Consider the following 16,185-nt stretch of genomic DNA (forward strand, 5'->3'; position numbering starts at 1 on the left):
ACACAGAAGCAGAACGGGCGGGAGAGCCTTCTCTTACATCGCAGCCAAAACCTGGAACGAGCTCCCGGTCAGCATGAGACGCTCCCCAACCCTCCACACCTTCAGGAAGGACCTCAAGACCTGGCTTTTCAACTGATCCGGAGCGGCTTGTTCCCCCCCCCCCCCCAATCGCCTTGATACCCTCACAGGTGAGTAGCGCTCTTTACAAACCCCTGATTGATTGATTGATTGACAAAAGGGGCTTAGGTGTGGACAAGATCGGGCATCCTGCCAGGATGGCTGGGGGCAGAGCTGTGACTTCCCTTTCATATACTTTAAAGGTATTGCCTCCAGCACAAAGGACCCTGACACCAGCCTTTTGTCACCCCAGGCTTCTTGGATACTTGATAGGGAAAGGGACGAACTTTCGAAAACCAATTGTGTATGGCAAGATGTTCCTCCCAGCCCCCACACACACACACAGGCTAGCGCCAGGTATAAATATTTGACTTTGTGAGACACTTTTCAGAATACTCCTGAACCTATGGACATTACAGAAGAAGGAATATTCTTCCACTAAATGAGATAGAAGCATGAGCTTATTGACATTACAGAAGAAGGAATATTCTTCCACCATATGTGATAGAAGCTTCATATGGAAAGGTGATATTAATCAACATCGAAGAAAACATACTTTATAGGATGTATTTCCAGGAAAATTTACAATAAATGAACAAATAATATAAAGTTAATACAGCCCTGTTGCATGAGGACTGCTTTGCTCACAAGGAACGAAAACTGGACCTGCTTAACTACATCCCAGGGTAACCTGAGTGACTCCAAGGATCAATTGGCTGACTTCCTGTTTGAGCTGGAGGGACACAACAAGTTTCTGCCCAAGCAATGCGTCATAGACCTCACACCATGTACATAAGCTGCAATTCTCAGCGGGCCAAACTTTGTCCTGTGGCAGCCTAAGCTGCATCGTGGACAGTGAACTGGTGAGTTTGTCCAGATACCCAAAATTGGCGCTTTGTGCCTTTAGGTTCTAAGCGTACCTAAAATCTTGACATGCGATATCTCCGATTCTACTGATTGGATGTTTGTCGCTCTGATGTTACTTTATTTATTAAATGTTCTCAATTTTTCTAAATTGGTTTGGAATTTTTCTTGTGTTGTGTTTTTAGTTTTTAGGTCTCATGGCGATTAGCGCCCGAAAGCGCTGTGTCGCCAGAGACCTATAGTCACCGGCTCAGCTTTCCAGGAGACAAGCGATGGCCACGCGCATCTTCAAGAATGGGATTGGAGCGAGCCGCCGGGGCGCGCGCGTGTGTGCACATTTCCGGTCTCTTGGGAAGCCCCAACACACACAGCCACTCCTCCCCCTGCTTTCGCACACGCATGCGCGCACACAAACACACACACGAGCGCAAATGCATACACGCACACACACATACAGAGACACACACACCACCCTCCCCCCGCCGCCGCACACACACACACACACACACACGAGCGCACAGAGACACGCTTTCACATTTACCACAGGCTCAAATTAGCACTGTCCTCTATGGCCTACCCTTGAAACCAGCGTTTATGGAAGTAGTGAGTGATGAAGCGTCAGTGTGAAAGGCAAGCTTTCAATTTGGAGGTTTACGATTGCTATTGTTTAACCGAATAACCCCCATGCGCAGACCGCAGACACCAGTCTAATCTGAAAGTACGTTGAGAATATTTTAAAATATGTTCATGCTTTGTTTTCTAAATAGTAAATATGTGTTATAAGTATTTAGATATGTATTAATACTTCTAGACCGGTTTTGGCTTATCAGCGGCCTCGTCAGTGAAAAGCAGCTTGATACCTTTAGTGTTATACACAGCGCGCTGACGAAAATAGAAAAGGTGATGGGTGAATGCTTGAATTTAACTCAGCACTGGAAATTACTTTGGGCTGTATTTCAGTCCATAGTTTTGGCCTCTATCCCATTATATGAAGAGCCCAGTCTTATGCAGATCAGCGTAGCTTCTGCTCAAGTAGCAACAGTTCAGTCCAAACTCACTGGCTAAATTCCCTCTACAATGGAAAGCAAGAAACTCCACAGGGGTTTGATCTAATTCTGGCTTTAAGGGAGAGTGGGGCAAGTTACTTCCTATATTTTTGTAATTTAGGTGCTTTAAGTATGCCCAGGAATATGTCCTGCGCTATCAGTACTAATAAAATGGAGGGGCACTTCACTGACATTGTGAGAGGAGAGGTGATGGGGCTTCATGATATGAGGCAGTTTGACAGGTACAGTTAAGTTTAAAAAGCTATCATAGCACAGCTATCTTGCAGTCGGCTCGTTTCAAGAAGCCTGGTATATTTTTGATTAACAGTACTAACATTTCTTAACAAGACCGCAGTACTTTTAATGGTACAGTGCCATTTCTCATCATTTGGCAGATTTAGGCCATTATATTTTAAAGTGATTCCCTAGCAAATAAGTAACCATGACGATTCGTCATCAAATGAAATGATTTTGAAGATTGAGTGGTATTAAGTCACTCCTCGTGTGAAACCAATGACGTGTCAGAGGGAGAATGACACCAAAGGATGAAAGGCAGAGGCTGCCCAGCAGAGATGTGAACCTATAATCTGCAGAGAAAGACACACACACACACACATACAAACATACACACATACAAACACACCCACACACAATCCCACACGCACACATACATACAAACACACACACAAACAAACCCAAACACATGAACACGCACGCACACATACATACACACGCACACAAAGTCACTGAAAAAAGGACCACTTAGCACTAGGTATCAATTACATTAAACAATGTTCCATGTGTAGCGCTTAACATAAAAGCCCTTTATGACTGACACCTATTACATTTTTTAGGAGCAGAAAAGAATGTTCTTTATCCTATAAAAGGCAACGAATGAATAGCCCCTGACAACTATCCAACACTGCCTGAACATTCTAGCCATCCTAGCTGCAGAATCGGCTCTTCCCTGTATACCCGACCATATTGTATAATGCTATTAAAACAGAGACTTTTTAGGTCGATCCTGAGCAGCGCATGTGCTGATCTTCGAAGCACGCTGTATTCAGGTATAGACTTGTTTAGATAAGCTTGCAGTTTTGTCCTATCGCTGAAGGTTGTGTCTGGGGCGTCCTTTAAACAAGCATTTGCAATGCAATAGGTCTCACTTTTGCAAGAGTTTAAGCTATTAGCATTGTAAATGACAATGCCTTTTATTTATCTTTTAAAAACAAAAACATAAATAAAAGGCATTGCCATTTACAATGCCAATAGCTCTAACTTTAATAATGCAAAACCTATTGCATTGCAAATACTTGTTTACTGTTTGTGCACTGCATTAATAGTTTACACATTGCCTATAAGTTAAGCCTGACTTATTTTGTGCTATAAGTTAAGCCTGACTTATTTTGTGCTTAACTTGAGAGTTAAGCACAGGTTAATGTGGCGTTCTTTGTGGTGCACCCTAACAAGGATTGTGGTTTTGTTTCCTCAGTGCAGCTTCCACCTCCCAACCAATAACTTAATTTCTAACACATGCTGTCCTTCAATGGCTTCCTTCAAGGACATGGCGTGGGATTGCCACGCTATTCAAAGCCACTATCATACTGCTAGAGTATTGGTATGAATGGTGGGCTCCACCAGATACCCGTCACCGCTGACTCCCATACTGCATAATTCAGACTCCCCATCCGGGCTTCGCAACATCAGATTGAACACTTGGAATATACATAATCATCCTTTGTTGGGTGAATTGTTTTGAGAAAGAACACTCCTCCCAAGAGACAAACTCATGCCTGCTGGGGGCTTGACAGAAAAGATGCCTTTCAAAAGCAACAGCTCCTAGGTCAGAAAAGGTGTTCCTATTAGCCGACAGGGAAAAGACCCCCTGGAAGCATTGTTCTCAGACAAGCAGATACGCAAAGGAATAACATAGGTTACTCCAGTATTGGAACTTTCATAGATTCACATGCCTGAATCATTCCCCATCGTCGAGACGGGAGTCTCCGGTATATAAAAAAGCAGTGCTTAGTATTTTAGCAAACTGAAAAGAGGCCTAGGCCCATTTCCCTTTTGCAACCCATAGCCTTTGTTATGTAAAAAAGGCCCAAACATTTCCCTGAACCAATCAGAGCACCTCACCCTCTAGAACACTCCTGAGAGAACCTTCTGCCCCTCAGATTTTTCTACTGCACGTTGTGCTAGGGAGTCTCCTTTGAGCTCTGCTCAAATTCTTACTTTTACAGTATTTTGACTAGATTTGAGGTTTGTTCATCTACCATGTCTGAGAAAGAGAAGAAAGGGTTATTTAGAGCTTGTTCCACCTGCTCTAAGAAGAGACTTTATACAGATGACCTTCACAAGGACTGCATCTACTGCCTCTATCAAGACCATAAGGCAGCAGATTGTAAGGTATGTCGTACCCCTTTAAATAAGACCTTGAGAGATCCTGAGGGAAGGCTACTGATCTGGCTTCAGAAGGTTAAGGCCAGAAAGGAGATCCTCTCAAGCGAGAGTGAAGAGGAATCTGTGGCGTCTAAGAGATCTCAGAAGAGAAGTAGATCTCCTCAGACACATTCCTCAAGGGAAAGACCTGAGAAGGCCCCAAAAAAGACCACTCCAGGGTCTTCAGGGCACAGTCCCTCAAAATCCCTTTTAGTCTCAGATAAGGGGAAGAAGGGTTCTGCTGATGAGGTAAAATTCTGAAATCCGCCTCAGATCCACCACAATCACCTCAGAAAATCAAGATTACCATCAAGAGGTCATCTTCTACGCCTTCTGAGGAGAAGGGTACTGTTTCAGCACCGTCGGCGGGACCGTCGACGAAAAATGGATCATCGACGACGACAAAAACACCTCCGTCGTCGACGAAGAAGGATAATGCTAAAGCTGGTGAGAAAAAACCGTCTACGGTTTCAGCGTCGACGAGAGCGTCGACAAGAGCGTCAACTGCGTCGTCGACGACGGCAGCGTCGAGGAGGACTGTGTCGACGACGGCAGCATCGACGAGGACGACGACGTCGACGAAGACAGCGTCGACGGTGACTACGACTTCGACGGTGGCGTCGACGACGGCGATGGGAATCTCGTTGACGGGCTCGTCGACGAGGGAAAAGACACCAGAAAAAAGGTTGATGCCTCGGAAAAAACCTATAACACCAGAGGTTACATCTCCCCATTGTTGCCGTCTCACCTGCTGGAAGAGGAAGATTCAGATGAAGGGAATGACGAGTATGGAATTGCCAGTAGCCCTTCGCAATTGCAGGTCAAGTACCAAGAAGAGGATTCTGAGGAGGAATATGGGGGTTATCAGGAACAACTTCAGGAACAGCACCGCTATCGCCAACAGCAACGTAAGGAGATGACAAGTGTGCCATCCTCTTTGTTGAGGGATCTACAAGGCATGTTGGAAGATTATAGGAAGAGATACCCAGCGACTCCAGTCGCTCTACAGGCCCCAGAGGTTACTCCACGTCCACGATCAGTACCAGGGACACCGGTTCGGAGGAGAGAGATTGTGCCGGAACGTACTGCTAGGTCTCCACCACCGACGGCACAACAGGATTCCTCAGATGACGATCATGAGGATGGGGAATTTGCGGACACAAGTGCAGAATAGCATGACTATATCGCCCCCTCACCGTCTACCCCTCCACAGAAACCGGTAGATTCTCCACCGGAGGACATTCGTGGTTTTCATAATTTGATGGAAAGGGCCACTAAGAGTTTTGCACTGACCATGACAGAGGAGAAGATAGAATGTTTTTTATACGACTTCAAGGACTCGTATCGGAAATCCATGCGAGCCCTGCCTATAGTGTCCCATATTTGGAAGGAAGGATTAAAGGTCATGGAGACGCCAGCGACGGTATCGCCGGTTCTGGCCAGACTAGATAAGAAGTATAAGGCGCCCATGGATGCTCCTGCTTGCCTTTTGGATCATCCCAAACCGGATTCTGTTATTACACAGGCGGCACAACAGAAATCCAGGAACCCATCTGCTCCGATTGCAACACCTCCAGACAAAGAGAGCAGAAGGTTGGATAATGCGGGAAAAAGGTTTTCCTTAATGTCGGCTCTGTTAGTGAGAGCTGCTAATGCCCTTGCTATCTTGGGAAGGTACGACAGGCAGATGTGGTGTGACCTGTCTCCATACATAAACCAGGTGCCGGACCCAGAGAAACAGGAAGCGAAAAAGATTCTCATGGAAGGGGAGAAGACTTCGGCTGAAGTCATAGACTGCGCTATGGATATAGTGACCACAGCGTTTATATCCCTGTCAGGAGCGGCGGTACTACGCAGGCAGGGATGGCTGAGAGCAACAGCATTTAGGCCGGATGTGCAAAACAACATTTTAGACCTCCCTTTCAATGGAGAAGAGTTATTTTGAAAGCATGTTGATGATACTCTGCAGAGTATCAAAAAGGATACAGATACGGCAAAGGCTCTAGGAGCACTGCAATACAGGAAAACCCCTTTTCGTGGCTCCAGGGGTAGAGGACAATCCTCGTATAGAAGAGGATACCAACAGGGGAGATATTCTTCTTATCCGTCCTCATCGCAGCCTTACCGTCAACAGTACAGCCAGCGTCAATCAGGAGGATACACAAAATCAACTCCAAGAGGACGGGTGGCCGAGGAAAGGACAACACCCGTCGACAATGACAACCTCCATCTTCCGGCAATGTCAGATGCTCCCCTGGGTGGAAAGATTGCTCACTATCTTCACAATTGGCGGAAAATAACAACGGACCAATGGGTCCTCAAAATAGTTCAATTCGGTCATACCCTAGAATTTCTTCAAGCGCCTCCTTGTATGCCACCGATGCACTAGAAAGCCAACCATCTGCATCAGCTCCGGCAGGAGATTCGGAAAATGCTCCGAAAGGGAGCAATAGAACCGGTACCGAAAGCCAAGGAAAACAAGGGGTTTTACTCCCATTTTTTTCTTATCAAGCAAAACAAGCTCCAGTGGCGCCCCATTCTGGATCTCAGATCCTTAAACACCTATCTCTGTAGTGTAGTTCCTATTTTCCCTATAGGCCCTGCGCATTGGAATAACATAAACAGCAGTGTAGACGTAGGAGTGCGGTCTCCTCGGTCTCTACTGACTATGTTAGTCTTAATTGGGTTTGTACCAGCTAGCTCTGAGGTCACTGGAAACTTTCTTGACCGAATAGGAAGTGATCAGCTTCCCTGGCTCAGACAAGAAGGGATTCAGTTTTCCAACAACCGCATTAACATGACAACTTTGCTCCTCAGAATAAGAGTCAATCTCTGGAGTCGTGTGAAACAATAGACAGCTATTTCACTCAGTCAGTTGTGCAGAACTACTTTCACCAGTTATGCAGAGAATAGAGAGACAGGCGCTTTCAGTTAAAGGTATTATTTATTGAACAGTCTTTCTTCTCATGGAAGAGAAATGAATTGCCACAATTGCAAGACTTGTTATTATAAAAGGTGCGTACAGTAAAAGGAGTATCACGAAATAATACTGTAAAAGCATGGATATGGTTGCTTAGTAAGGGTGGGTAGCCAGCTACGTTCCGTGCACGGAGTGCGCGTAGTGCCGTCTCCTACGCATTTTGCGTAGCGGGCGTAGCCAGGCGGCACTACGCGCGCTCCGCAGACGGTGCGTAGCCGGCCGCCACCCGCCTCCCTCCCGCCCTCCTTAAATACCTAAATAAAAGGATAGAAAGCTTTTAAAAACACTTACCTTGTCCGCCGCGTCCCCGGGGCTCCCTCTCGCCGTCCCTGGATTCGCGCCGCCATTTCGGATACTAATGCGCATGCGCGGGCGCCCGCGCATGCGCATTAGTATCTGAATCGGTGGCGGCGCGAATCGCGGGACGGCTAGAGGGAGCCCCGGGGACGTGGCGGACAAGGTAAGTGTTTTTAAAAGCTTTCTATCCTTTTATTTAGGTATTTAGGGAGTGCGGGAAGGAAGCGGGCGGCGCGTAGTGGGGCTACGCGGAGTGCGCGGGTGGGCGTAGTTTTGTGCCCACTTCGCGTAGCTCCGCGTAGCCCCACTCCGCACACTACGCCCAGGGTTATTTCTTAGCCATAAGATGGTTAAAATGAATAAAATATATACATTCATATATACATTTGGCTAACGTACTCAACTGGTGCTTCTAACTATGCCTACCCAATGTACCTGACCTAAGCCTAATACGTGGGAGGGAGTAAGTGAGTAGCAGTTTAGTTTAGTAGGTTTTGCCAAGGGTTTGCTTCAAGAATTCGCTCTAAGGGTTTAGTCAGCACCGTACCTCTTGAATAGAATGTTGGAGGTCTGGTATCTCCTCTCAGGACTCGATATTCCAGTCACCCGCAAGGGTAGGCTGGAAACACCAGAGCTGGATTTTCTCGGCAGGAGAAAAGACAGCGTCTTTCTCAGCGCGCCAAGGAGGAGGGGCAGCGTCCTTGGGCTTCTCGCATCTGCTGGGCTCTCTGCAAGGGACAGCTGTTCTGCTCCTGTATTCACCACCACCGTCGTGTTTGCTTAAGGCAACGTTGGTATTATTTATACCTGAAAGGTGCCGCATTTGACGTAAGTTTTTGGACATAAGACGTCAATAAAGATGTCACTAAGAACTGGTTGTTCTTACAGTGCTCGTTAGGAGTTCTATTACAAATCAAAACAAAGCAAGCAGGGCTTTCCCAGGTTGCTGGGGGGTTTGAGCTGTCGAAAGAACTCGGTGTGTTATCTAGGAATCTAAGGAAGTGGCTTCTGCTGTGTCATGTACTGTAATGAGCTGCAGAGACGAGTTACTGAAATATGGCTCTGATCGGTTATGCCATTATAGGGATATCAATTGATTATAGCCGTATAGGGGCATGAGGTCACAATATTGATCGGGGTCCTAGATAGAACACAACATCTCAAGAAACAATCTTTCAGGATGGTGTTTCTGCAGGACATCCTTCCGTTATTAAACCCAGGAGATCATATGACTACTTTGGACCTACAGGATGCGTATTTCCACTTTTCGATACATCCTGCACACAGACAGTACCTTCGGTTCTGGGTAGTCGGAAGACATTACCAATTCAAGGTACTGCCATTCGGCTTGAAATCAGCGCCAAGGGTGTTCACGAAATGCCTGGCTCCAGTGGCGGCTGTGTTGAGTAAACAAAAACATCAAATATTTCCTTACCTCGACGACTGGTTAGTCAAGGCACCATCAAAGGTACAGACCAGAGCGTCAACACAGGCCTGCATAGACTTATTCGCCAAACTAGGATTGACTCTCCACGAGGGAAAATCAAACCTCCGCCCAGAAAAAGTGATCACATTCCTAGGGCAAAATTGGACACAGAATGCAACAAGGCGTTTCCCTACGAGGAAAGGCAACTAAGGATTGTGTCCCTCATCCAAGACTTTGTAAGAAGAAAGTCTCTTTCAGTCCGCAGGTGCAAATCCTTACTAGGCACGATGTCATCTTGTATTCCCCTGGTACCTTGCTGCAGGCTAAGGATGAGACCATGGCAAGAGCAGATCGATCTCCAATGGCGTCAAGAGGAGGGATCCTTCGACGATACAATAGGGGTAACACCATTGATGGTACAGGCAGCAAAGTGGTGGACGCAAAAAGCAAATGTGTCTCAAGGACTGACATTTCTGGCAAGAGCGGCTCCTCTAGTGGTTACGACGGATGCGTCGTTAGAAAGATGGGGAGCTTTCCTTCAGGACCTTCAAGTCAGCGGTCGTTGGAAGGCGCAGGAGCAACAATTACACATAAATCTGCTGGAGCTCAGAGCGATCCGATTGGCATTGCTGGCTTTTCTGCCAAGGATAAGAGGTTCGCCGGTGTTGGTAAGAACAGACAACACCACGGCGATGCATTATGTGAACAAGCAAGGGGGAACAAGATTTCTCTCCCTGTCTCAGGAGGCCCAGGAGATATGGGAATGGGCTCTTCAGCAAGGAATATCATTGGCAGCAGAACACCTCCCGGGGGATCAAAACGTCAAGGCGGATACTCTCAGCAGGCTCAAATCGTCCTGCCACGAATGGGAGCTAGACCAGGGGATCCTGGACAGCGCCTTTCAAAGATGGGGAACACAGATAGTGGACCTCTTCGCTACAAAGGAAAACAGAAAATGCCAGTACTTCGCAAGCTGGCTTACCCAGAAGGGATCTTGGAGGAATGCATTTTCCATGGCATGGTCGGCATCTTTGCCTACGGGTTTCCTCCAATTCCACTTCTCCCCCGCATAATGGTGAAGATCAAGAAAGAGCCATGCAGACTGATCCTAGTAGCCCCGTGGTGGCCCAGACAACACTGGTTCACGGAACTGCTGCTACTGTTGGAGGACCGTCCAATTCGGCTGCGTCCAATTCTATCGCTTCTAACAATGTCCAAGGGGCAGGTGCTCCATCCGGACCCAAAATCCTTGCGATTAGCAGCCTTTCTCCTGAGTTTAGCCATCTGAACATCTCACATGAGTGTAGAGAGATCCTGTCCAAGGCCAGAGCAGAAAGTACTAACAAAACCTACAGGATGAAATGGAAGAGGTTTTGTCTGTGGTGTAAGAGGCAGAATGTACACCCTCTTACTGCTGCACTTCATCAAATTATTCCTTACATTCTGCTATTGGCAAAGTCAGGATTAGCACACGCCTCCATCAAGGTGCATTTGGCGACGTTATCCCGCTACAGGAGATCATCGTCAGGCCCATCCTTATGGTCATCAAGGATTATCAAACAGTTTATGAAGGGAATATTCAGGGTCTTTCCTCCAGTGAAGCCTCCTCCATCATTATGGACTCTGAATAGTGTACTCTCTCAATCGATGAAGCCACCATTTGAACCGATACACAGGGCAGACCTGAAGTTCTTGTCCTGGAAAGTGGCCCTTCTCATTGCATTGATTTCAACGAGAAGAGTAGGGGAACTTCAAGCGCTCACGATTCAGGAGCCTTTCTTACAATTTCAAGAAGATAGAATGATACTCAGGACAAACCCGAAGTTCATTCCGAAGGTGCCAACTGACTTTCATTTGAACGAACCGTTGGTATTGAAATGTTTCTTTCCTCATCCGTCAACAGCAGCAGAACGAGTATTGCACTCGTTCAAAGATGTATGAAATTTTACCTGAAAGAAACTAAGGCGTTTCGCAAGTCTTCTCAGTTGTTCGTCGCTTTCAGCGCACCCAGGAAAGGTTTCCCGCTGTCGAAGAGGGGAATTGCCAGACGGATTTCCAGTGCGATTGTCTACTGTCATCAAGCTGCTGGAAAGCCGTTGAATGCACGAGTTCGTGCCCATTCCACGAGGGCGGTGGCCACATCCAATACGCTTTTTGGAGGAGTGCCAATCCAGGATATCTGCAAAGCAGCGACCGGGCATCTACGCACACCTTCACCAGGCATTACTGCTTGGAGGCAGCTGCAGAATCAGATGCAGCAGTGGGAGAGGCGGTACTGCGGAATATCATCCAGTAACGGTGAGCCTTTTCTACATCCCTCCATCCATACTTTCTCTTGTTTACAAAGTCACATTTTTATAGAAGTGTATATATATATATATATATATATATATATATATATATATATATATATATATATATATATATATATATATATGTGTATATGGGATTATGCTTCATTTTCTAATGGTATGGCATGCTTATGAAATGTATCAGAGAAATGTGCTTTGTTTTTTCACTGCTCGCTATTCTGATTCAGGCATGTGAATCTATGAAAGTTTCAATACTGGAGTAAGAAAACAAGTTACTTACCTGTAACTTTAGTTCTCTAGTATTGGAATCTTTCATGGATTCACATGCACCCACCCTCCTCCTCTGAGAGGCTCACCTCGGATTTGGCACAGGAGGTGTATTATATGCACAAGTGCACGAAAAATCTGAGGGGCAGAAGGTTCTCTCAGGAGTGTTCTAGAGGGTGAGGAGCTCTTATTGGTTTAGGGAAAAGTTTGGGCCTTTTTTACATAACAAAGGCTATGGGTTGCAAAAGGGAAATGAGCCTAGCCCTCTTTTCAGTTTTCTATACTACTAAGCACTGCTTTTTTATATACCGGAGACTCCCGTCTCGACGACGGGGAATGATTCAGGCATGTGAATCTATGAAAGATTCCAATACTGGAGAACTAAAGTTTCAGGTAATTAACTTGTTTTCTTCAGAGCACCGGCTTAGACAGGCTCATAAAACCCAAATACAAGTATGTTCAAACTTTATGTTCAAACTTGGAAAAGAGACCTGGGAACAGTGATCTCGGGTGAGACTTGGGGAGAATATGGCAGAGAACCACTAAGTGAAATACATACCTTCAGAATGTATAATGTACAACACCTTCTCCTGTGTTTGATTTACATTAACCATAATGTCATTCTTGTATAATAGGAAGCTAGGCCAGCCTAAGAGTACACATAACAACTGACTAGCCTCTGTACACTTTTTGCATTGTTGTCAGTGTAGGGGGAACAATGAATGTTTCTAAATTCATATCTGAAAACTATCACTGAAACAAATACTTCTCAATTTGCTGATATACTAAGGTGAAATTGTTCTATATGTTAATGAAATACACTTTTTTGAATTATGAAAGGACAGTATCATATTTTTACACTTTTGCTGAAAGATGGCTTTGAAAATGAAGCAGTTCCTCAAGTTAAGTGGTGCAGAAGAACCTAGTTATTTCCTTTCTTTAACTTCAGCTAACCTTTAAATAAAGGCTTGCCTGTATATTTAACATCTTTTTAATGTTAGTGCTGAGGCGAGTGAACTGCAACCCAGTGGTGCTGTTGATCAGGGGTCCGCATGGAAATGTCATGAGGGCTGCATGCGCCCCTGGGGCAGTACTTTGGGTATCACTGCTCTAAGCTGTTAATCTGTTGGTACCTGTCCTCACCTGTTTACATGTTAGGAATAGAGGCACAGCATGATGCTGGAACAATTGTGGAGAGAGGGGCACTTTTGCCATATGTGGTTGACAAGCCCATGGAATCAGATATATTGGAATGAAATGTTATCACATATCAAGCACTTAACAGACATTTTATTGGCATTAGAACTGCTGGTGGTGCTCCACTGGGATGCTGAGGACAACAGTGTGTTTCTACTCACTATCCTCATGGACACACTCCTATCACAATTCATAGTGGTAGCTACAGTGGAGACTGGCAGGGTACAGTGGTGGGGAGGCGGTGTAGAAAATAAAAAAAAGAAAGCAGGCTTCCAGGCTCCCTAGGCCAATGAAATCGTGATTGGTTCCCCTAAGCCAATAACAACGTTTCATTGCAGCTTTGTGATTGATCTGAGCTCCTTGGATCGGCGCTCAGACGGGAACAAGGAGCCTGTGCATGGTCCCCACCAGGCTGAGTAATGCAGCCTGGGGGTTGCATGCAAAGTGCACATGAATGTTTGGCCGGCCCAAGCCGGCCAGTCAAACATCCATGAACACTTTAAGTGTGCTCACCATTCCTCCCCTGACCCCTGCTCTGGCCAGCCCTGCCCCTCGCCTAGGAACGGAAAAATACAATGATAATAATGTTTTGTTATTTTCATTTTATTTTTCCTCTGCACTGCTCTTAAAGCAGTGGGGCGATGCTCCTCCGCCTTACCGGAGGAGCCGCCCCTGGGCAGCAAGTTCATCCCTTTCTCAGATCTAGAAGCAGCCAATTACCTACCAGTACATCTCTGGTGGGGTAAAATCTGCAATATAATTGCCATGGAAAAGCTCTCAGCGAATATTCATGACAAATTGCACACATTTGACTCTAAAAGGCTAGTGTTCAAAACATATATGAAGCGCGACCAAAGAGGGGTATTCACCCCATCACTGTACCGTAATCAGTACGTACTGCCAGCCTTGATGTCTTGTTGCCATCCCCGCCAGCCACCTCAGACTCTGGCTGACATACCTTGCTAAATGTGCTGCCAGTTCCAAGGGATATTGCCTTGCGCCAGAAATTATTGGGCACATAACCTAAAGTTGTTTATAATGTACAATGACTTATTGTTTGATGAAGCAGATCAATTCCACTGAATTGAGTGGATCAGCTATGTTCAGTCACAGAATCAAAAGTAGATATAAAGTGTTTAAAAATATTATTTGTTTAGGGTCCGACGTAGGACTGAGGTGCGTGGAAGGGTGAGAGTTGGGCTTGGTAAAAGGTGTACAGTTCAGATAGTGCAAGGGTTAGGGTTTGAGCTAGAGCCACATTTTAATCAGTACAGTAATTTACATTGTGTTTGTCATTGTTGTTTACCTAATGGAAAATGGCAACAATCTGTTATAATGAATTATTGATTTAATTCATCATAATACTCTTTCTTCATTTCATTATTCTTATTTTGAACATATTTCTCATTCACTGTCAGTTTAAAGGTATGATCAATATTTAAGAAGCAAACTCAGAAGTCAGACTCATTAAACACTCTTATGATGGGATTCCAAGGCATACAGAGGGTCTTACAGAAAATCTGAGGAAATTCAGAATATTAGGAGGTTGGAGGGGGAGGGAAGAGTTGATTAGATTTTGTAGTGATGGGTTGTGGATATGTTAGTAAAGGATTCCTCAAGGAATGTTTTCTGGAAAGATTTGCGTTGAATTTGCATTTCTCTGACCAAGACTATCTCTTATCTCTAACAAAGATCTTCTTGTATGGAGTTATCTATTTTATTCCTGCCAATTTCTCATGTGAGCAGATCTAATTCTTATCTTGGACTGTGTGTTCAGATTTATTAACTATAGGTAATAAAAAGAGTTGTGGCATAGCTGATTTACATGAGTTGCACATCTTTCAAGTTCTTGGTTTGGACCATAACCTTAAACTCATCCCATGTCCACCTCTTCCTTACCCCTGTAGGAGCAGCTTTGCACTTGCATGAGTATACCTTGGTGAACGTTGACTGGCTGGTAAAGGAGGCATCATACTTACCTGATTGCTACATTTGCTTCGGTAATGCCGACAAGGTCCTGTTCAAGTTTGCCAGACCTCCTCCAGTGGGACCGCCACCGTCTAACTGTTCAGACTGGGTTTTGCTCGCGAGCTACCGGAACCAACTGAATGATGTCACGGCATTTGATAACAGGTGGGTGCAGAGCATATAAGAAGAATTCCATCTCGTACAGAATGTCAGCATGGAGTGGCATATGAGGAGTAATTGATGCGTATCTCTTTAATTACTTCCTCAGACTACCTTAAACGACCCTTACATAACACAATTGAAACTTTTCAGCTAGAACGCCTCCATTGGCAGGCTTAAATACCCTATTAGATAACATGTTCATGCTTTAACTACTCCAAAAGTCCACTACTTCTTACTTGTACCTTTGTCAAGCCAATAGAAACCATCTTCCTGTTCATCCCCTTGTCTCTTAACTTTTTCTCTTACTGGCATTTTCAAAGGCAAGATAATTAAGTACCAAAATGGACCTTTCTCATTTATTTCCTCTACCCCCACTAGATTTACTTTCTATACCCTTAATCTTTTATCTTTTTTTAATGTATTCAAGCACCATATAGGTGAATTAACAAGAGATAATTCTAGAATCTGTGCCTTTCATGAAATCCCGATTCTCATATCACCAAACCGTGGAGTATTCTTGTGCCACCTACCCTGAAGTAATGTCTCTCAAACACACAGACACTCATAAAAGGGGGGAGGTAGAGGTTTGTCGGCTAGGTTCACCCTCCTTACTCAGTAATGAACACAGAAAAAACTGAATACCAGAAATAGAACCTAGCTATGGGTGAAGAGAGACTTCCACTTGAGAGGAGTGGGAAAGTCTACTGATTTAGAAAGAAGAATTTCTTTCTTGAGTCCCCTCACTCACCAGGGTTTCCCTTAGCTCCATCATTGGGTCTCTGGGGAGCGAGTAGGTGTATTACCGGTGAGGCACGTTCTGACAAAAGTGTGACTACGAGCCCCTCAACCCCTCGAGATCATGGGGCACATTTGAGCCGTACATAAAATACTACGTACCATTGAGTAAATCGTATGTATTAGAACAATAGTGCACGCACATTAGGTGTGGCACTTTGTATTTCACTATTTCTTTAGTTACCCCATTTACAGGTCACTTAGGAGTGGTACGCACAGGGATGGTCCCTGTGTGGTACTGAGGAAGATCTTTGGGGAGACTCAAAATAATGTCACCTAATACTGGAGACGCCTAACTCATCACGGTTATGT

At 45.2% G+C, this 16,185-nt stretch overlaps 1 protein-coding gene across 4 annotated transcripts in view; it reads left to right on the forward strand.

Moving 5' to 3' along the window:
• LOC147733978 (adenosine deaminase 2-like) overlaps positions 1–16,185 on the forward strand; it is a 514,604-nt gene that overhangs the window by 118,405 nt on the left and 380,014 nt on the right. For all 4 annotated transcript variants that reach the window (XM_086952886.1, XM_086952888.1, XM_086952884.1 and 1 more), the window contains one exon: positions 14,856–15,081. In XM_086952886.1, the coding sequence (XP_086809012.1) occupies positions 14,856–15,081 (226 nt within the window). The remainder of the gene's footprint in view (positions 1–14,855; positions 15,082–16,185) is intronic.

Source organism: Lissotriton vulgaris, chromosome 1_2 (genome assembly GCF_964263255.1).
Source record: "Lissotriton vulgaris chromosome 1_2, aLisVul1.2, whole genome shotgun sequence".
Taxonomy (NCBI): Eukaryota; Metazoa; Chordata; class Amphibia; order Caudata; family Salamandridae; genus Lissotriton; species Lissotriton vulgaris.